At 37.8% G+C, this 22,552-nt stretch overlaps 1 protein-coding gene across 3 annotated transcripts in view; it reads left to right on the top strand.

The window, feature by feature from the left end:
• Positions 1-22,552, top strand: part of HPGDS (hematopoietic prostaglandin D synthase) — a 28,232-nt gene that overhangs the window by 1,984 nt on the left and 3,696 nt on the right. The window contains exons 1-5 of one of the 3 annotated variants that reach the window (XM_043438717.1): positions 2,008-2,063; positions 6,508-6,649; positions 13,859-13,951; positions 16,903-17,012; positions 21,861-21,959. In XM_043438717.1, coding sequence (XP_043294652.1) covers positions 6,517-6,649; positions 13,859-13,951; positions 16,903-17,012; positions 21,861-21,959 — 435 coding nt within the window. In that variant the 5' untranslated portion in view covers positions 2,008-2,063; positions 6,508-6,516. Of the gene's footprint in view, positions 1-2,007; positions 2,064-6,507; positions 6,650-13,858; positions 13,952-16,902; positions 17,013-21,860; positions 21,960-22,552 lie in introns of those variants that run through there. The other 2 variants (XM_043438716.1, XM_043438718.1) reach the window with 2 other exon arrangements.

Genomic DNA, 22,552 nt, shown 5'->3' with positions numbered 1-22,552 from the left:
CGATCTGGAGGATTTGAGTCCAATTGAATCAAACAAAGCTGGACTCTTCCCCTCTGCTAGGGGGAACCATCCCTCTCTCTCTTACCCCTTCTCACCCTCCTCCTTTTTCTTTTCTTTTTCAATAAATACTATGTACTGAGCACTCTATTAGTACTTTTGTTGTTCAGTAACCAAGTTGTGTCCAACTCTTTGCAACCCCATGGACTACAGCACACCTGGCTTCCCTGTCCCTCACCATCTCCCAGAGTTTGCCCAAGTTCACGTCCATGGAATTGGTGATGCCATCCAACCATCTCATTCTCTGTCATCCCCTTCTTCTCCTGCCCTCAATCTTTCCTAGCATCAGGGTCTTTCCCAATAAGTCAGCTGTTCACATCAGGTGGAGTTCAGCTTCAGCATCAGTAATTCCAATGAGTATTCAGTGGTGATTTAAGATTAACTTGTTTGATCTTGGTACTTTACACACAGTATTTTCATCGCCATCTTACAGGTTAGGAAAGTAAAGCCAGGAACACTGACTTGCCCAAGGCCATTCAGATAGTAAGTGGTTGGGTCACTCCAGAACCACTCACTCCCTTCCATCACCTCCTCTACCCTGAACTTGATCCTCACTGCATCCCGTGGTGGGGATGGGAGGGATGTGTTTTAAGTTCATCCTTCTAGTTCATTATCCTTATGAAATAAAGGCTTTAGCAAAGGGAGATTATTGTTACAGATATACTGCTAAATGCTATCAGGGAAAAAATATGTTTTTCTACTTTAGATTTTATTGTAAATTTCCTTATGTTTTCATTGGCCACGAAAACATTTACTTGGAATTCCTCCTGTTAGCTTTTATGCAAAAGCTTATAAGATATAGAAAGGATTTTTAGAGTCAATATATGCTTCCAACAGTTTTTATCTTTAGTACTTATTGGTTTTGTGTTATAAAACGTGCACATATATCTTAAAAAATAAAAGTCTTCAAGTTTGGAGTTTTATAACTGTAAAAATTAAGAAACCAGACTTTTGCTTGGTAGAAAATATAACTATGCAAGTAACTACAGAAATGTGATGTTCAAGTAAAGCTTCATTAATGAGTTATGACTGTTGAAAGGATGTTCTTGAAAGCAAGATAAGCATTTGTCAGATGTTCATGGGCCTGTGCCAAGTTTTAGATTTAAAGATATATTTGCAGAGAAATATAGACAGCTACCAATTCATGCTAGGAATTTTTAAATGTCTTCTTTACTTGAATTAAATACAAAATAGTTTGACTTTGCAGAATTAACAACAACCCCCTCATTTTCATGCAGAATTATGTGATATTTGACCAAATGAGAGAAGATTATATTTAATTTAAAATGTTGATCCTATGGACAGATATGAATCTATATACACATATAATGTTTATAAGAAATTCATAATTTCCTCAGGAGCATTGACCAATAGCATAAAAATCAATTAAAATAGCATGAAATTGTCAGGGAATGTTTAACAGTAGGATTTCTGTGTGCTGTTTCCTATCTCTCTTGAGCCCTCTATTCCTTATTAGTCCCTGTCAGGAGCAAGAGGAGTGGCAAGCCACTCCCTGGACTGAGATCATAGAGATGGGATGCTTGCATAGGATTTCCTTCATTACCCTTTCCATGTGGTGAAAGGGATTACCTATGACCCCCTTTTGATATGGATTGCCTTTTGGCCTTATGGCCTCTATTGCTTCTTGTTCCCTTGGTAACTTTAAAGCCTGGTCTTTTGATCTTTATCTTTAGAAGCTACCTTGTAATACGGTACATATACTCACACAGAATTCAATAAAGCACTCTTGTTCCACCAGAGACTTGGGTCCCTGTGTCCTTCTCTCTCTCTCTCTTTCCCTCTCTATTTCTGGCTGATTCCCTGGAGTGCGGAAGCCGACTGCATAACCCAGGGAATATTAGCCTCTTTCCTTCTTTCACTTTCTTATCATCAACTCCAGACCACCAGGTTCTGGTCCATTAAAGGACCTCCAACAAGGGGCGCCGGAACAGGGGCCTGGTATACGCGGCACTTCAGATGGAGTGACTCAGGGCCTATTGAAGCTGGTAAGTATAAGGACATGGGTCAAATGGCTGGAAAGCTCCCTCACTTTTCTACTTTACTTCATCATTTATTTAAAGTTCAGGGACTGTTGGTTTCGTACCAATGGGTAGAGGCTTGCCTTCAAACAATAGTTGAACATAATCCCTGGTTCCCTGGTGAAGGCAGTTTTGATTTAGAAATTTGGCACCGAGTCAAAGAGAAAGTTGAATGAACCGTCAGACAGGGAAAAAATATTCTAATTGATTTCTGGCCCCTGTGGGTTCTCATTAAAGCTGTAATTCTGCCATTTCAAGGCAATTCTAGCCCTCCTGATATTCGACAACAGACAGAATGCTTATTACATGAATATGAATTAGATGATGAAACTTTACAAAAGGCTCAATTAGAACAACATAAAATATTTCAGAATTTTCCTACAAGCCCTGCCCTGGCTGCTCCAAATGCTCCTCCTCTGCCAACAGGCGTGAATCCAAAAATCTCTCTTTTTCTTGAACCTAATGATTCTGACGACTCTCCTGAGACACTTTGTGACACCAAAACTGGCAATACTTTTCTAGATAATAATGATAAGTCCTTAGCACAAACTCATATTTGCAAAAAATTGCTACCTACTCACTCTCCTTCGTGACAGAGGCTCTTTGAATTGCTGGCTTTGCAGTCACAAGTCTCTGAAGCCAGTGGTTTGTCCACCTTCCCAGTTTTAAGAAATGCTAATGCTCACGGGCAAATAATACCTTAATATGATGGTGTTAGCCTTTTTCACATGCAACAAATGAAAAAGGCTGTAACTATGTATGGTCCACATTCGTCTTTTACTAGAGAAATTCTAAATGCTATGGTGTCTTCTATTGGAACCTTTATTCTCTCTGATTGGCGAACTTTAATAAAAGCTCTCCTTAAACCAGGAGAATATCTTCAATGGACAATGTGGTTTCAAGATATAGCCAGAGATCATGCTGACAAAAACGCTAGAGTTGGTGCTCCCCAAAACCAAATTACTTTTGAAATGTTAACTGGCACCGGACAATTTGACGCTATAGAAGCTCAAATACAATGCCCTCCTTTGTTGCATGAACAATTAAAAACAGTGGTCCTTGAAGCTTGGGATAGAATTACTCCTCAAGGGGAACCTACAGGTAGCTACACTAAAATATTGCAAGGACCTAATGAAACATGCTGGATTAGAAACTAGATTTTTTTTTTAGCTAGATTAGAAACTATTATTTCCTGTACTGTAATCGGAGGAGAAGCTAAAAGGCAACTAGAGAAATTACTTGCTAATGAAAATGCAAATCAGGAATGTCAAAAGGCTATAGCCCCAATTCGTGAGACAGGCACTATTATTGATTATTTGAAGGCTTGCTGCAATCTAGGATCAGAAACTCAAAAAATGCAAATGCTAGCTGAAACAATGGCTGCTTGCTTTAAAAAGGGAAATGAGGGATGTTTTATACATGAGGATAAGAACCATTTAAAAAAGGGCTTGCCCTAAGAAAGCTAATAAAAAACCTCCAAAAGTCTGCCCCCACTGCCGTAGGGGAATGCATTGGGCCAAAGAGTGTAAATCTAAATTTGATATTGAAGGAAAATTGACTCTTGGACTAACTCCTACTTCCAAAGGTCCCTACACTGGACTGGTCTATAAAGAGGACTGGCTGACCTCAAACTCACCTTAAAACGATGCTCAAACAGAGGACTCAAGAGAGATAGGAAACAGCACACAGGAATCCTACGGTTAAACATTCCCTGACAAGCATCCCCCACAGCATCGGGTCTGGAACTGTAACTCTGGTGATTGTCTTGGCAATTTTATTTGTTGTTTACCGTTGCCTTTCTGCAAAAATTGTTAAAACTAAACAAACTCAAATGGTCAGGACCTTTTTTACAAATATAATAAAATAGGGGGAATTGTCAGGGAATGTTTTAACAGTAGGATTCCTGTGTGCTGTTTCTATCTCTCTTGAGCCCTCTGTTCCTTATTAGTCCCTGTCAGGAGCAAGAGGAGTGGCAAGCCACTCCCTGGACTGAGATCATAGAGATGGGATGCTTGCATAGGATTTCCTTCATTACCCTTTCCATATAGTGAAAGGGATTACCTATGACCCTCTCTTGATTTGGATTGCCTTTTGGCCTTATGGCCTCTATTGCTCCTTGTTTCCTTGGTAACTTGTAAAGCCTGGTCTTTTGATCTTTATCTTTAGAAGCTACCTTGTAATACGGTATATATACCAACACAGAATTCAATAAAGCACCCGTGTTCCACCAGACTTGGGTCCCCATGTCCTTCTCTATTTCTGGCTGATTCCCTGGAGCACGGAAGCCGCCTGCGTAACCCAGGGAATATTAGCCTCTTTCCTTCTTTCACTTTCTTATCATCAACTCCGGAGCACCAGGTTCCAGTCCATTAAAGGACCCCAACATGAAATGCTTTTCAAATAAAAACTCCAATTAAGAACAACAATTCCGCTCTGAAAGCTATTTTTGTTCTTTTGAGATTTTAAACAAATAGACCAAGGAATCCTAACAATTACATTTTGTATCCTGCATAAAAGTGGACCCTTTATTTTGATTATGTAAAATGTTTTTTCAGAAGGAAATGTATTACTTTACATTTTTATCCACTATTTTTTTTGTTCTCATATCTTTTCCACTATTGCTAAGCTCAATATTTCCAAGAAACTTGGAAAACAACCTCATTGTTCTGATGGGCACTTCATTTAGTGCCCCAAATGTGGATTTCCTATATGCATATATAGGAAATATATATATAGGATCCTCATCCCAAAGGAATCTGGGGCTGTAAACCTTGGAATTTTCATTAGTTTACTCTAGTGAATTCTTTAGGGAACATTCCCGCATACTGATGTGTGGTATGTCCCACATTTCACCTGGGTGGGGACTAGGCTAGCTAATGGATGTGGACAGGACACAGACTGTTATGACTCTGTCTCTTATAAGGAGCGCCACCTCCACAGCATCTAGGTATGAAAAAACCTGGGCCTAGAGAAATAGATTCACTAGGAATTGCCGTCACTGTTTCCTGGATCTGGAGGGGGTCTAGATAAACAGTCAGATAGTTATTCCCCATCAGCATCCCCACAGAGAGACACGAGATCACATGTACTCGGGATGTGAGCTAGGCAATCTAGATTTTTATGATCTGTGTTTTATCTTTTATGTGGAGTGATTTCAGATGGAACTTTGCATTCCAAATTCAGCCAACTTTTTATCTAATATTCCATTAATATCTCTGAAAGACTTCCTGAGTAGAGAATAAACTATTTAAGCTCGGCACTTTAAATAAATAAATGCTATTTATTATTTTTATTTAATTAAATTTTTGTGTGTTGTAATCATGGTGTTCATTCTTGAGTAGAATGAATTCAAAGTTACTAACAGCTAAAAATTCAGCGTCCAGCCCTGTGCTAAACGCTTTACATGTGTTACCTCATTAAATCTTCACATCCATATTAGTATCTCTATTTATAAAAAGTGGACTTTGAAATTTGGAGATACTACTATGTTGACTCACCCAGACGCACACAGAAACTATGTGGAAGAATGGAACTTCACATGAAAATGTGTTTCAGTTGCCTAATCATTATAAGATGGCAATACATTCTACTATTAGTGCTTAAAATTACTAAATGTTTACAGACAATAGAAATGAAATTGTACAAATCACAAAAAACTCACAAAATTATGATGACCTCCATCTAACCAATATAGCCTATTTGAGCAAACTTCCTGAAATGTAAGAAACATTTGTGTCTTTCTTAGCTCCTCTGCAGAGGGAATAAAGACATATGCTCACCATCATCCCATCCCAAAAGAGGTCCCCAATATGGGGTCTGTTTGTTTGTGGAAGCAACACAATAGAACTCAGCAGCATGGATGCAGTAAGAGAAGAGAGCAGTATTTCCCCTAGTCTTCCCTTCCTTCAGGAAAAAGCAACGGGGGAGGGAAGAAAGGGGACGACAAATTGACATGCTGGTTTACATGCCTCTTGTGTGTACCCTGCCCTTGCAATCCTTACCCAGCTGTCCCCACAAACTCAGCTGTGTCACCAAAGCAAACAACAAAGCAGATGTCAAACACCATTCATTACAAGTGTCTAAAGGGAGAAGGAAAAAAAAATCCTAAAATGCAAAGTTTTTGACTCCATTCTCCAAAGTTTACTCTCTGATATCTTTTTATAAATAAAACCTGGATTTGGTTATTTCACTGAAATGTTCCAGCTAGTTCTTAAAGAGAGGATCTTATTTCTATTAAATCTTCCCCATATGTTATTAAGATAATGATTTATAATTCTGGTTTTGAAATATCCTCTAATGTCTCTGGTTATCTCAAGACGATGCCATAAATTTTTCAAAAAGTCCTTCAAGAAAAATGTTGAAACATCTCTAAAGAGCTGTTAAAATAATTCCTCTATTTCACTCTTTCCAGAATCACACCATGCCAAACTACAAACTCATTTATTTTAATATGAGGGGGAGAGCAGAAATTATTCGTTACATATTTGCATATTTGGACATAAAATATGAAGACCACAGAATAGAACAAGCTGATTGGCCTGAAATCAAGTCAAGTAAGTAGCATAAATGTTGTTGATGGAAATGTACGAAGAGGAAATGTTTCTAGAACCTTTTGTCTCTCCTCGGGGAAAAGAAAAATATCAAAGTTTTTAGATCTTATGTAGCTTTACATTAAGAAACAGCAGTTCAGGCAAGTTAAATAAATGCTATGTGACCCAGAAAATTCCCTATTTGCAGTGAAATCACACACTTGACAGAGGGAGCAGATCAAAATAATTGAGCATAAAGCTCTATCAGAAGAGCTGAAATGGAGGAATAGAGAAGTTAAACTTTTGACCATTGGAATTGACTGGGCTTGCTCAGCTATCAATAGCATTTGGACAATGGATCAGATAAGCTGCTTTAGCAGAAAACCAAATGGCTTAAAAAACAAGGACATAAATTGTATCACATAACTGAAAATCCAGAAGGCCAGGTTTCCAAGGATGGCTTTATTCAGTTTTCCCCCTCAGTGTGTTGGCTGATTCATGCAGCTGGTAACAATATGTTTGCTGCAATTCCAGCCTGGCAGTTGAGCAGCAATCTTGAGAGGTTATAGGAGAAAGCTTAACACTGCTCCCTTAAGTGTTCCCAGGAGAAGGAAGAAAAACTTTCCCAGGGGACCTCAGCAAACCTCTCATGTCTCACTGGCTCAAGCTGGCCCATGTGTCCATTTCTGAACCAGCCACTGGCAAAGGGGGTAGGAAGAACCTTAGAACTATCAATCCATCTCTGAAGTAGGGGATGGAAACTGTTTTCATCTCTGAAGATGCCAAGATAGTGTAGAAAGAAAACAACTTTAAAAAATGTACCATCGGGATGGGGAATACATGTAAATCCATGGCTGATTCATGTCAATGTATGACAAAAACCACTACAATATTGTAAAGTAATTAGCCTCCAACTAATAAAAAATAAATGGGAAAAAAAAATGTACCATCCTCAGAGAAAAGAGAAGATAACTCTATACAATCTAAAAGGAATGTTCAGAGACAAAATTTTCTTCAGTTAATGCCTGATACAAACAGACAAATAAAATGATGAAAAATAAGTAAATCTTCCAGAAAACACAATAGGGAAAAAATGAAAAATAAGAGAAAAAAGATAAGGACAATTGAGAATCAGTCAGTTTAGGAGGTGCAACATTTCCATGAAATCCTGGGAAGGGAGAACAGAAAGTAGAGGGGAGGAAAACTTTTAAAAGAAACTTCCTTATACAAAACTGAGATGATCTCCATATGGCTTTCACATATTGGTCTTGGAATTACCATTTTAATCAGGGAGGACAATTTTTTTTTCTCTCTCACATTTGATTATTTGAAGAAATTTAGAATCTTTAAAACATCGTAGAGAAAAAGCCATTGCTGTGTAGTCAGTTCAATGAAAATGCTCTGAAGATAAAGACTGTCTTTGGCTGAATCAGAACTGAGTCCCTAGGTAACTCATGCGCGTGTATCTCTGTTTAGATATCAACTTTTGGAACTTCCTTGATTGTTTCTCTGATCATTGTGAAATTAAGTCCAACCTTCCCTGACTTTACTTCTTTATTTAGACACTGATTCCTATAGACTATCTGAGACATGCAATCACGTATAGGTTCAAGGGACAACTGTCTCCTCTTCCTGAAGAGGAGATTTATTTATTTATTCCCGCTGGTTTGGGTCTCCTCACCACCCAAGTAGAACAAGCCCCTGCTAGACTCTATTTTACGTGCGGCACCTATGGGGAAACACAATGTTCCAGGCATAAGACCAGCACACAGTAGACGGGGACCATCACTCCTGGCACAAGTTGAGACATTTTTCTAAGACATTTTACCAAGATCACAGTAGCTATTTTGGCAGCTATAGCACACTGAGGCTTTATGTTCAGCATCACTAAATCTCTTAAAGCTTTTTGACAGGTGTTCCTGTTAAGTTACAACTCCACCACCCTGAAATTATTTTTTTTCTGGAACCAAATAAAGGACTTCGTATTTGTCTTCTTAAATTTCTTCTTGTTAGATGCAGCCCTGTATTCCAACTGTTGGCAATCATCCCAAGCTTGGCTCAAAGGCTTCCAGTAGCTGAATGCTTACCATCTCATAAGAAAACACATTCCACTGTTAATAGTTCCAACAGGAAAATAATTATTCTTGATCTTGAGTTAAAATCTGCCCTTTAAAAATTTCTTTTTGGAAACAGAATTCTTTTGGGTTCTGGTTCTGCATTTTAGAGATAGTTAGAATAAGTAGCATTTTTCTTTCCACTTGATAGTTGTGCCATATTGGAGACAGCATTTATGTTCCACTTAGTTTGTTCTCTCCTTCAAGTGAACAGTGTGAAGTTCTTCAGCCAATCTTCATATAATGTGATTCTCAGACCCCTTTCTAACTTGGATACTATCCTCTGGGTTTGCTCTGATTTTTAATATCTTTCTCAAAACATGGCTCTTAGAACCAAAAACAGCTGAGCAAGAGTTCCAACTGATCTCAGTTTGGATCTCACCTTTAGCAGGTGTGTGATCTGGGCTTTTTATATAACTTTTCCTCATTTGTAAAATGAGTTGGTAGTTAATACCTACTTCACAGAGCTGTTGTAAGTACCTGAAGACCTAATGGGCATGTTCAGTATTTAGTGCAATGACTAGCACAAGGGAAGCAACCCCACAAATGCTAGGCATGTTATTTACTCTTCATCACATAGTATGCTTCAGATAAGGCATCACAATTTGTGTCAGCTTTATTTGGGACTTTGTTTTGCTCACCGAGTCTCTCAAACACCTAGAACAGTAGGAGTCATGCTTAATTAGGTAAGTATTCAAAGAGGTTTTTATTCTCGGTATGAACTGTAGTTCATCTTTCACTATCCAGTGCACATGAAAGACACTCGAAGGCTGATGCTAGCAGTCAAGTTAGGGTCGTGAGATTATAAGAGGCACTTTATTCTTTTCCCTCACTCCAAAATAATTTTATGTCCAAACCTAAGGTGGCTCAGTGGTAAACAATCCAGCTGCAATACAGGAGATGATGGTTCAGTCCCTGGGTCGAGAAGATCCCCTGCTGGAGGAAATGGCATCCCACTGCCAGTATTCTTGCCATGGACAGAGGAACCTGGCAGGCTACAGTCCTTAGGGCTGTAGAATCAGACATGACTGAAGCAACTGAGCAAGCAAGGCACAGGTTGGGAAAACTGTGATTAATTCATATGGCAAAGTGCATGCTGTTCAAAAGATGGTGCTTTATTGATTTAGAAAGATTTAAAATTCCCCCAGGCTGCACGGTGCAGACAAGCAGGGAAAAAAGGAAGTTAAAAAAAAGAAAAAAGGAAAGGTATCATCAAATGAAAAAAAAAAGTGGTTTACAAACATTATATACATTATGATTCTATATTTAAATGTATGCATGTGTGTTTAGTTGCTCAGTCGTTTCCAACTCTGCAACCCCACTAACTGTAGCCTCCTAGTCTCCTCTGTCCATGGAATTTTCCAGGCAAGAATACTGGAGGGGGTTGCCATTTCCTACTCCAATTTATATGTATATGGGAAAGCAATTAAAATATTAAAATGGTTATAATTATATGGTAGAATTTTTATCTTCAACTTAGGATATTTCTATAATAAAGAATAACAAATTACTTTCTGAAAAAATATAATAAGTTCAGATAAGAAAACAAAGTAGGATTTACAGAGAAATATTAATACACCTTCTCTGAGCCTGTTCTATATTTGTACAAATATGCTTGTTGCCTTACTATATACTTCAAAGTCCCTCATCAGAATCAGAGTTTGGCTAAATTCCTAACCATAACTCAATTATCAAACACTCCATATTCCTCAGACTATGGTTTTAAAGAATAATTAATATAATCTCAGAGGACTGAAAAATTAATGAGACTTTAAAAGAGAAGTTTTTTTTAAAAAGTTACATAGTAAGTATGTGAGGTAATATATATAAGCATTGATGTAAACCTGGATTTTAGACCCAGTTCTGTCAGTAACTCTATAGCAGTTCTTCTAACAACTCATTTTTCCCTCTTTTAAAAAAAATTTGAAGTATAGTTGCCATACAATAGAAGTTTCAGATGTACAATATAGTGATCCACAATTTTTAAATGTTATAGTCCATTTATGGTTATTATAAAATATTGGTTATATTCCCCATGTTGTACAATATATCCTTGTAGCTCATCTTATACATAATACTTTGTCCCTCTTACTTCTCCACCCCTATATTGCCTGTCCCCTCTTTCCTCTCTCCACTGGTAACCACTTGTTTGTCCTCTGTATCTGTGAGCCAGCTTCTTTTTCTAACAAGTTTTTTGGGTTTTCTTTTTTGTTTTTTCCCAATTATTTTTATTAGTTAGAGGCTAATTACTTTACAATATTGTAGTGGTTTTTGCCATACATTGACATGACTCAGCCATAGATTTACATGTGTTTACATGTGTTCCCCATCCTGAACTCCCCTCCCACCTCCCTCACTATCCCATCCCTCTGGGTCATCCCAGTGCACCAGCCCCAAGCACTTGTCTCATGCATCCAACCTGGACTGGTGATCTGTTTCACAATTGATAGTATACATGTTTCGATGCTGTTCTCTCAGATCATCCCACCCTCGCCTTCTCCCATAGAGTCCTGCTGGGAGCCGCCGGGATGCACCCAGTCCATGACAAGGTCATGGGACGAGAGAGGAACCTGCAAGGCAGCTCTTCCTCACATGGGGCTGCCCCGGGGGCCCAATATGTCCCCTCCGGAGCTGCCGGGATGAGAAAGGAACCTGCAAGGCAGCTCTTCCCCTCGAGGTTGTCCCGGGGACAAGGTCACGGGACGAGAAAGGAATCTGCAAGGCAGCTCTTCCTCTCGAGGTTGTCCCAGGGGCCCGGTATGTCCCTTTCTTCCTTCTGTCTTACTGTTGTTGGGCTTTCTATTAATTTTTGGAAATGATAATATATAGTAATAAGGCCTTGCTGGAAAAGTCCAAGCCTTTTTGGAAATGCTCAAGATTGCTCTGGCTCAGGACACGACCATAAACATTAAGTCAAAAGAAAAGGCCACAGGTATAGTTTGGCTGCTTGCTTAAAAGATTATAATGTTCTAGAATAGAAAAGAGTAGAGGTATTTAGATTTAGAAGTAGATATACTGCTTTAGTTTACTTGCTCCTTGGTTGAAAGGGTTTTCACTATTGCTATTTCCTTGCTGCTATTTGTTCATTGTTTCCCTTTCTTTAAACAACATGGGACATTATGGGCATTTTTGTAAAATTAGAAAATGGGGTATATAGGATTTTAATAGAAGATTTATATTAACCAGTTTTACTGCCATTATCTTACTATTAATAGAGGTGTTTTGCTGCTTTAGAGGTGTTTTTGCTGTTCAATAGTTAATCGTTGTAAATTGAGATTTTGTGGTTTCAGGTAAAGAAAAATATCAGGTTTTTCTCACGGTACTATTTTCAGAAATGTCAAATATGTTACTGTGACCCTTCCCATGTATTGTTTTATTGTCCAAAGAATTTACACTATACCTGAGATTTGTGGAACATTGTTTTTGTTAGAGTGAGAATGTTAGGCCATTGAGGCAAGAAGACTACGTATGGGACATTTAAGTATAAACCCTGTAATCGGAAATGTTCTAGATGAATGCTTAGGGGAAAAACATGGACAAAAAAATATTGATGGAAGCACAAACCAATATCTGATGTAATATGTGGTGACTTAAGGGGGAGGTAACATTCATTCTATAAAAACTGAGCTATCCTAAAAATAAAAAAAAAGTTACCTCTTCAACGCAACCTCCTGTGTCTGTCTGTCTGTCTTCTTCCTCGCTGACGCCACTCATCCCTTGGGTATTCCTGGTCCTGCCAGGGCTGGACCTTGGCAGAGTCCAAAAGTCTGTTCTATACATCTGTGTCCCTTTTTCTGTCTTGCATATAGGGTTATCGTTACCATCTTTCTAAATTCCATATATATGCATTAGTATACTGTATTGGTCTTTATCTTTCTGGCTTACTTCACTCTGTATAATGGGTTCCAGTTTCATCCACCTCATTAGAACTGATTCAAATGAATTTTTTTTTTCATGGCTGAGTAAATATCCCCTTGTGTATATGTACCACAGCTTCCTTATCCATTCATCTGCTGATGGGCATCTAGGTTGCTTCCATGTCCTGGCTATTATAAACAGTGCTGCGATGAACATTGGGGTGCGTGTGTCTCTTTCAGATCTGGTTTCCTCGGTGTGTATGCCCAGAAGTGGTATTGCTGGGTCATATGGCAGTTCTATTTCCAGTTTTTTAAGGAATCTCCACACTGTTCTCCATAGTGGCTGTACTAGTTTGCATTCCCACCAACAGTGTAAGAGGGTTCCCTTTTCTCCACACCCTCTCCAGCATTTATTGCTTGTAGACTTTTGGATAGCAGCCATCCTGACTGGCGTATAATGGTACCTCATTGAGGTTTTGATTTGCATTTCTCTGATAATGAGTGATGTTGAGAATCTTTTCATGTGTTTGTTAGCCATCTGTCTGTCTTCTTTGGAGAAATGTCTGTTTAGTTCTTTGGCCCATTTTTTGAGTGGGTCATTTATTTTTCTGGAATTGAGCTTCAGGAGTTGCTTGTATATTTTTGAGATTAATCCTTTGTCTGTTTCTTCATTTGCTATTATTTTCTCCCATTCTGAAGGCTGTCTTTTTTTTGTTTGTTTTAACTTGCGAAATGTAGAGATTCCACTAGAGCAGCAGCCCCCAACCAGGGACTAGATTGAGGAAGACAATTTTTCTATAGACCAGGGTGGGGGTGGTGATGGATTTGGGGTGCTTCGAGTGCATTTATTGTGCACTTTATTTCTATTATCATTACATCAACTCTGGTCACCAGGATTAGAGGTTGGTGACCCTGCCCTAGACAGGCTCCCTGGTAGCTCCCTGGTAAAGAACTTGCCTGCAATGTAAGAGACCTGGGTTTGATCCCTGGGTTGGTACGATCCCGTGGAGAAGGAAATGCAATCCACTCTAGTATTCTTGCCTAGAGAATTCCATGGACAGTGGAGCCTGGTGCTGGGCTCAGTCCATGGGGTCACAAAGAGTCGGCCAGGACTGAGTAACTGATAATATCCCTTACAGAATAAATATTCAAGAATTCTGCAATGTTACTCTCATGCTTTGTTTCCACAATTATCAGTAAAACAAAAGTATTATGACTTGATTTTGTTCTGGAAGTTGATTATTTGCTTATTTTTTTTTAAGCTCTTCCATTTGGCAAAATCCCCATTTTGGAAGTTGACGGACTGAAACTTCACCAGAGTCTGGCAATAGCAAGATACTTGACCAGAAACACAGGTAATATATTCTTTATGTTTAAGGTTCTTGATAGCTGAAAAAATGCGTGGCATATATTTACTATTCATTAAGCAGCTCTATTAGTGAATGAGATTAAACTATACAGTGCAAGGGATAACAGGGTTAAGTGCCGAGTTAGTATACATATACCATCTCTATCAGTTTAAATTTCCCCGAGTTCCCTAGACAATTAATTTTATCTTATATTGCCCAGTCTCTCCTGCCACACACCTCCTTGTTCTCAATCCCTTCTTGGAATATAGCTGAAAAATTAGACAGATGTATCTGAACCCAAACTTTTGCTAGAGTGCCTATCATAAGTTATCAGAAATTAACAGGAAATACATGAGGCATCAGTTCAGTTCTGTTCAGTCGCTCAGTTGTGTCTGACTGTGAGCCCACGGGACTGTAGCATGCCAGACTTCCCTGTCCATCACCAACTTGGAGCTTACTCAAACTTACCCATCAAGTCAGTGATGCCATCCAACCATATCATCCCCTTCTCCTCTCACCTTTAATCTTTCCCAGCATAGGGTCTTTTCCAATGAGTCAGTTCTTCGAATCAGGTGGTCAAAGTATTGGAGCTTCAGCATCAGTCCTTCCAATTAATATTCAGGACTCATTTCCTTTAGGATTGACTGGTTTGATCTCCTTGCAGTCCAAGGGACTCTCAACAGTCTTCTCCAACATCACAGTTTAAAAGCATCAATTCTTCAGCACTCAGCTTTCTTTATGGTCTAACTCTCACATTCGTACATGATTACTGGAAAAACCACAAGCTTTGACTAGATGGACCTTTTTGGCAAAGTAATGTCTCTGCTTTTTAATATGCTGTCTAGGTTGGTCATAGTTTTTCTTCCAAGGAGCAAGCGTCTTTTAATTTCATATAATATATGATGTATATATATAATTTCATATAATATATGATGTATATAATATATAATGCCATGTCATTAACATACAAACTCAGGTTGTTTCTCAAGGGCACAGTGAGTTAACAGACCCCTGCGCATGCATCACCTGGCCAGAGACATCCTGGTTCTCAAAACTACCACACCTTCATTATCCATTTATCTCTTGATGGACTCTTAGGTTGCTTCCTTATCTTGGCAATTGTAAATGACGCTGCTATGAACACTGGGGTGCATGTATCTTTTCAAATTACAGTTTTTATCTTTTCCAGATATACGTCCAGGATTGGAACTGCTGAATCATATGGTAGTTCTATTTTTAGCTTTTTGAGAAACCTCCCTGCTGCTCTCCACAGTGACCACACCAATTTCCAACAACCGTGTAGGAGGGTTCCCTTTTCTCCATACCCTTGCCAACATTTGTTATTTATGTTCTTTTTGATGACAGCCATCCTGACTGGAGTGATGTGATACCTCATCATGGTTTTGCTTTGCATTTCCCTGATGCTTAGTGATGCTGTACGTCTTCTCATGTGCCTATTGGTCATCTGGTTCTCTAGAAAAATGTCTATCTGGTTCTTCTGCCCATTCTTTAATTGCACTGTCTTTTTGATGTTGAATTGTATGAACTGTTTATATATGTTGAGTATTAATCCCTTATAGATCATATCATTTGAAAATATTTTTTCCCATTCAGTGGGTTCTTTTCATTTTGTTAATGTTTCCTTTGCTGAAATGCAACCAATTCAGCATGCTTCTACACAGAAGCATTTTAAATTGACACCAGTGAGAATATATTTAGGAAGACCAAAGATGCCTTAGCAAAATGTTGATAAAATGGCAGGGAAAAAAAACAAAACCAAACTATCTCTATTATTTTAAACTTACAGTTTCTAGAAAACAAACACATGCTCTTGACAAAAAACTATCTGCACAAGTAGGAGTAATTCTTTCTATAAGATAAATGATAATATATGTGTAGGTTGTTTATTGTATTATTGCTTGTCCTAGCAAAAGACTGGAAACAAACCTAATCAGTTGAGGCTAGTTAAGTAAATTGTGGCACTTCCATTTAAATTAATCCTATGTGTCTGAAAAAAGGGCAAGAATGCCCTTAAAGAACTTGTAGGAAAAACTAGGATATATGGGGAGAGGTGCATGTTGAGTGGGATATGTATTCTTTTTTTGTTGTTGTTTAAATTTTATACACTACCTATGATAGAAGAAAGACAATTTAAAGATTACAATAAACTTCGAGTACTTTTACAGCCAACTGTATTAGTAGGGGCAGAAATTAATGTTCCTTTATATCTAACATGACCTGACTGCTACAGCTGAAAAGGAATTCTACTTTTATTTTTCTGGCAAATAAGGCAAAAAAAAGACTGTTGAGTTATTTAATAATTGTAGTTTGATACACAAAAGGATGTAAGTTCATCTATAGAAAGATTGCTTTTCCTGATGACTGTTAACAGAGTGAGTATATTATGTGTTTCCTTATTTGAGATTTAATATTTAGAAATATTTAAGAGATAACATGGGAACATTATCTGGCTTTATAGTTTTGCAAGATGCTAAAGTACCAATAAGGTGATATCCCTTACGTCAATGTTCTTTTTTTTTTTTTAAGAGGGGTACATCAATTAAATATTTACTCAATAAAGACATTGGGTTTTGTGCAAAGAGGAAACCATTCTTTTATTCCTGATTATATTAAAAAATACAATAAGAACTTAGTGGATCTAATGATATTTGGCTTAAAGAGAAAAAAATTATCTTATTCTTATTTTCATTAAGAAATTATGGAATAATATAAGATAAATGAATGAAAATGGTAACCAATATGATAGGTAGGTAAGGAGCAAAATGAAGTGAATGGGATCAGAGGTGGAAGTTACTTTTCACTGGATACTGTTTTACTGTACACTGCTCAGAATTTTTGAACCATATGAATATGCTGCCTTTTACAAAAAAGCTTTACAATGGTAAATTAAATTGAGTATCTTCTTGGGCATAAAATGTCCTCTCTCTATTCCATAGATTTGGCTGGAAAAACAGAACTTGAACAATGTCAAGTGGATGCAATTGTGGACACACTGGATGATTTCATGTCTCGTTTTCCTTGGGCAGAGAAAAGACAAGATATAAAAGTAATGTGATCAGTTTGCTATTAATCATATCCGTTTGCCAAGTGTTATGTTAGGTGCTTTTAAAAGTTCCTTTTTATCACAGTAAAACATACCTCTAGTTTTAAAATATCACGTTATCGTAAAAAGTTTAAAACAAAGTACTACAGTGATTCCCACCCTACCTCTTTGTATTAACCCTTCCTCAGGTGCAGCCCTCATTTTAACACTTTTAGCTGTTTCTTTAGGATTTAGACATCTCCATATAGGATATGTAAATATGGCTTTCTCTGATTCACAAATTTTAGATAGTTTTGATAGACTTAGGAGACTAATGAGAATCTATCTCCTATGCAGTCATTCTGATTCCCTTCTCCCAAACTCCTAATATTAAAATTTTGTGGTGAAGTCGATAGTCATTACATTAGAATGTCTATGAAAAGAGTGTGCAGAACTGTGCATTGTGGTATACTTTGATTATATTTCCTTTCTCACTTTCCTCCCCAAAGTAGTAATTACCTTTTTTCATTTGCTTCTTTTTCACTTTTATTGCTGAACCTTCCCATACTACCCAATGGCCTGCCAATATTGTATTCCACAGAGTCAATGATATCAGATAATCTGTTGTTTCCATTATTTCCTTGGAGATTTCCAGCCAGAGATTGCCATTCTCCTTTGTAGAGCTGTCTAGGTTTTTGCACAGCTTTCATCATTGGACTTCCCTTCACTGCCATCCCAGGAGTATCTTTTTCTTGAGCTGGAGTCCTGTTTCCTGGATGCTTTCTTCTGTTTTTATTTACTCCTTTGTTTACTTGAGGCAAATCCCCAGTATTCATATCTTTTACCATCAAGGCTTCTTCATTTTAAATATTGGAAACTGTTATCCTCATTTTCCAGATGAAGAAATGGAGGTTCAAGTAGAAGTGTAAATAACTTGCCTAAGGTTATTTAGCTGGTAAGTGGTACATGAAGAATTCAAATCCCAGACACTGTGGCTCAGACGCCACGTTCTTAACCACGGAGTGTAACGTCACAGGGCCAGCAGCTACTCAAAACAGCTGTGCAGGAGTATTTGTTATGTACGTGTTATAGCTTAAGTGAAGTGAAAGTGTTAGTCGCTCAGCTGTGACAGACTATTTGTGACCCCAGGGACTGTAGCCTGCCAGTCTCCTTTGTCCATGGAATTCTCCAGGCAAGGATACTGGAGTGGGTAGCCATTCCCCTGTCCAGGGGATCCTCCCCACCCAGGGATAAAACCCGTGTCTCCTGCATTGCAGGCAGATTCTTTACCATCTGAGCCACGAAAGAAAAGCTACAGCACAGAACAAATGCCAGTTTTATCAGTTTACTTAAGCATATTTACTTGGAGAAGGAAATGGCAACCCACTCCAGTATTCTTGCCTGGACAATCCCATGGACAGAGGAGCCTGGTGGGCTACAATCCATGGGGTCACAAGAGTCGGACACGACTTGGTGACTAAACCACCACCACCACCATTTATTCTAAATACCATTTGTTTGATTAGGACCCTCTGATTTAAACAGAGATATTTGGGACATAAAAGTATTCACATTTACTGATTCCTTGATATAAATGTAAGGTGTGTGGGGAGACACCCACACATGCATATATATACACACATACTTGACTAACCAGAGCAAAGTCTTAAATAAAGGCTCAGCTTTATGACAGAAACACATTTGGGCTCTGGAGTCAGACTGCCAGGCTTGAACCCTGATTCTCTTTTCACCAGTTGTCACTTAACTCTCTACCAAATTTTCATATTCAATGTCTGCAAAGTAGGGATAGCATGCAACCTACTTCGAAGTATTAGTCACTCAGTCATGTCCAACTCTTTGCAAACCTGTGATCTGTAGCCTACCCATGGGATTCTCCAGGCAAGAATACTGGAGTGAGCTGCCACTTCCTTCTCCAGGGGATCTTCCAAACCCAGAGATCGAACCCGGGTCTCTTGCATTGCAGGCAGACGCTTTACCCTCTGAGACACCAGGGAAGCCCACTTGAAGTATGTTGGGGGGATTAAATAGTAGAATAAGTATCCATGGCTAGGTGGAAAGTGTTTACTAAATATTAGTTATTAATAGTTATTAATAGTATTATTATACACTTCAGTGCTCATCATTTTTCCTTTTATTTGTCAGACATGACACCTACATTTCACATATCCTTATAAATGTAGAAACAAGCAGATATATAATCCTCAACTTGGAAAAAAAAATTATCTAAAGGTTTTTGTCCCATGTTGGCTTGCCTTTCTCTATTTCTCTACTTTGTACCTTTCTGTGATTGAGGCTCCATAACAGAAGGAATCTACCAAAGTAACATGTCTTTGAACATTTATGATGAGAGTAACTTTACCTTTGTGTTAGAATAAGAATGCTTTTACATACTACCTACCACAAAACAAAACAAAACAAAACCCAACATTCACAGGACATAATACAAGTTTGTGAATAAATCATATGAAGGGACAATGTGTTGCAGAATTATTGCAAATAGCCAGACTATCGGATTATCTGATTAGTAAAGTAGGACCTGACCAGAACACAGTGAAAAATAACACAGTTCTTTTGTATCTTGTCACTTAGTCTCTGTAGTGGTTGCATTGCTGCCACCTTGTGGTCAGGTAAAATTTTCAAAAGCAGACTCCTGAAAACAGTCAAGATTAAAAACAGTCAAAATGGTCCTCTTTATTATATGTGCTTTAAACAAAACCTATCACATTTATTTAATTATAAATGTATCGGTGATAAAAATTCCATTTCTAATTTAAAATTTAAGAAAGTTAAACTTACAGGCAAAATTTGTCTCTGAGTATTGGTCACACTGAAAATCCTTGAATTTATCACTAGAATTTCTGTGTTTATACAATGCATTTGTTTCAGTTTTCTCATCTGAAGAACAAGGCAGGGGTTTGTGGGTGGGGGATGAAGGGTAAGCAGGACTGAAGGAACATCAGTGGCCCATTTCCAAAACTAAATGATTTTGATAAGTGTGGATTTTAAAATGGTACTTTGGAGAAATACACAAACCTCCCTAAATCCTGTAAAGGTTGTTTGTGTACACAAATCTACATAATAACTCTGGAGAAGGAGGTAGGAAATTTCTGAGTCCATCAAGTATCAGAATGGCTATTGAGGGTTTATCAGAAAATATACTTTAAAAAGGATGTATAACAACATTTTTGGGCTTCCCTGGTGGCTCAGATGGTAAAGAAGCTGCCTGCAATGCGGGAGACCTGGGTTTGATCCCTGGGTGGTGAAGGAGGGCATGGCAACCCACTTCAGGTATTCTTGCCTGGAGGATCCCCATGGACAGAGGTGCCTGGTGGGCTACAGTCCATGGGTCACAAAGAGTTGGATACGACTGAGTGACTAAGCACAGCACATAAAAACATTTTATCTTCTTCAGGTTATTCTGGTGAATATTCTTTAAAATGACTCAAAACACAAATGGCTATGCTGTTGAGCAATCTATATTCCATTAGACTGAGATGATTCTCACCACAGACAATAAGAGAACCGAGGCGAAAGGAGAAGTCAAGAGTGTAGAGATAAGATTTTCATCCAGCATTGCATATGCCAAGCACAGGTGCCTCTTACACTGTGGAAATGCACAGAAGGAAAAGCAGCAGAATTACCCAAGTGAGCACACAGGCGTTTGTGGAAAGTTGTACGGCATCTACATCCTGTCTCACTGACCTCCCTCCTCTCTCCAGCTATTCTAGGACAGCCAAGCTGGCTACTGCCTCCCCGACTGATGCTGAGCTAAGCTAAGTTGTGGGAAATGGCACGTTTCTGGGTCTGGTGCCTCTCAGCTCACAAATTTTGTATAAGGGGATAAAGGACTCCCATTATTTTTAGAACCATGAATACATTTACCATAGAGAGAGAACCATATGTATAAACGTGGTACAGAGCTGGGGAAAGCATATAAAATCAAAATAATGACAAGCTTCCCAGCCTTCAGTTTGTGATATGTGACAAACATATGTAAAGGTGTAATGAAGCTTTTATAAACTGTACTCCTCAATATGAGGCATTATATTATAATAATCTGTACTACCTAGCTAAGTCACAATAGTAACTCAAGTGAATTGATGAAGGAGTTATCCACTATTTTGCATTAATAAAGGCTGAATTTTATTATGGGTCATTTATGAATATTGATGATATATGCATATTTTATAGTATTTTTGAGTTTAGTTTACATTTCATATCCACAATACAAACCAGCCCAATTTTCATATATAAACAAATAAACAATTCTTACCAAGAAAGACGCCATGAATAAATTATTCATTCTTCAGAGATTTAAGTAAAAACAAAGATAATTATTTAAGTGGGTATATTTGTTCATTTTTTCCCCAAGGATATTATTTGCTTTGTAATAATATCTTACATATTATATCAAAAGGGGACACTTCGATGATGGATTTTATAGATGATATTCAAGGCAGAGAATCTCACTCTAAGGTACAATGTTAAGTCAAAGAGAGGAAATTCATAAAGGCCCAAAAGCATAATACTTCTGTTAAGTGTAAGACTGCCAAACTGGAGGAATCTAGCCCAAGAAAATACAGTTAATTTCTTTACCTTTACTTACACTATTTAACTTTAAAGGGAGTGAGCCCAAAAAGGTGGGAGGATTTTAGAAATGTAAAAACATAATAGAATAATTTTCACTAACAAATATCAGGATTAAAAACTACGAAAAGATTTTACTGATGAATGATTTAGTCATGATAAGTGAAAAAAACCATAAGAACTGATGACAAAAATGTAATCTATTTCCTCTTCAACTCTTTTTCTTCCTATTATCTTTAGAGTGATCTTTCCTCTCTCCCCTAGAATCAGATATTTAAGGAGCTACTTACATGTGATGCACCTCCTCTTCTGCAAAATTTGGACACATACTTAGGGGAAAACAAGTGGTTTATTGGTGACTCTGTGAGTATGTTTTACATCTTAAAAAATGCATGTACATATATATGGATAAATAAAAAACTATAAAAATGTATTGAAAAAAGTGTTACCCATAGGGAAGAAGTAGGTTAGAGAAGTAGGAAGTAGGTTAGAGAAGTAGGTTAGAAGGACAAAAGCTAAACTTCTTTGAATAAACCTTTCTTGGTGATGTTAACTTTGGAAAAACGTACTAAAGTATATGTTATATAACACTAACAAAAATTTAAAAAGCTATCACTGACAAACCACAGCAAAGTGAAACAAATGAACTTGTGTCAAACTGGTGAATACAGTATGTGGAGAAATACCTCTGTACTCTATTAGTAAAAAACTAAGAAACATTATCTTTGGTAAAACACAGTGATTTGACTATACACATCTCATTATAAATATTTTCTCAGGGCAAACAATATTAATCATATACCAGTTTCAGTTCACAATGTACTTTATTTTAGGGTAAAGAGAAAAAGCATTCTGTGTCTTTTTCTTGAAAAAATGACTGACTTACTTGTCCTGGGCAACCCTAGGACCCAAATCCTTGTCTCCAAATTCTAAAAGTAACTAGTTTCTTGGAGAAA

The sequence above is a fragment of the Cervus canadensis genome, chromosome 19, assembly GCF_019320065.1.
Source record: "Cervus canadensis isolate Bull #8, Minnesota chromosome 19, ASM1932006v1, whole genome shotgun sequence".
NCBI classification, from domain to species: Eukaryota; Metazoa; Chordata; class Mammalia; order Artiodactyla; family Cervidae; genus Cervus; species Cervus canadensis.
The sequence above is the reverse complement of the archived record's forward strand: the minus strand, read 5'-3'. Positions and strand labels throughout refer to the sequence as shown.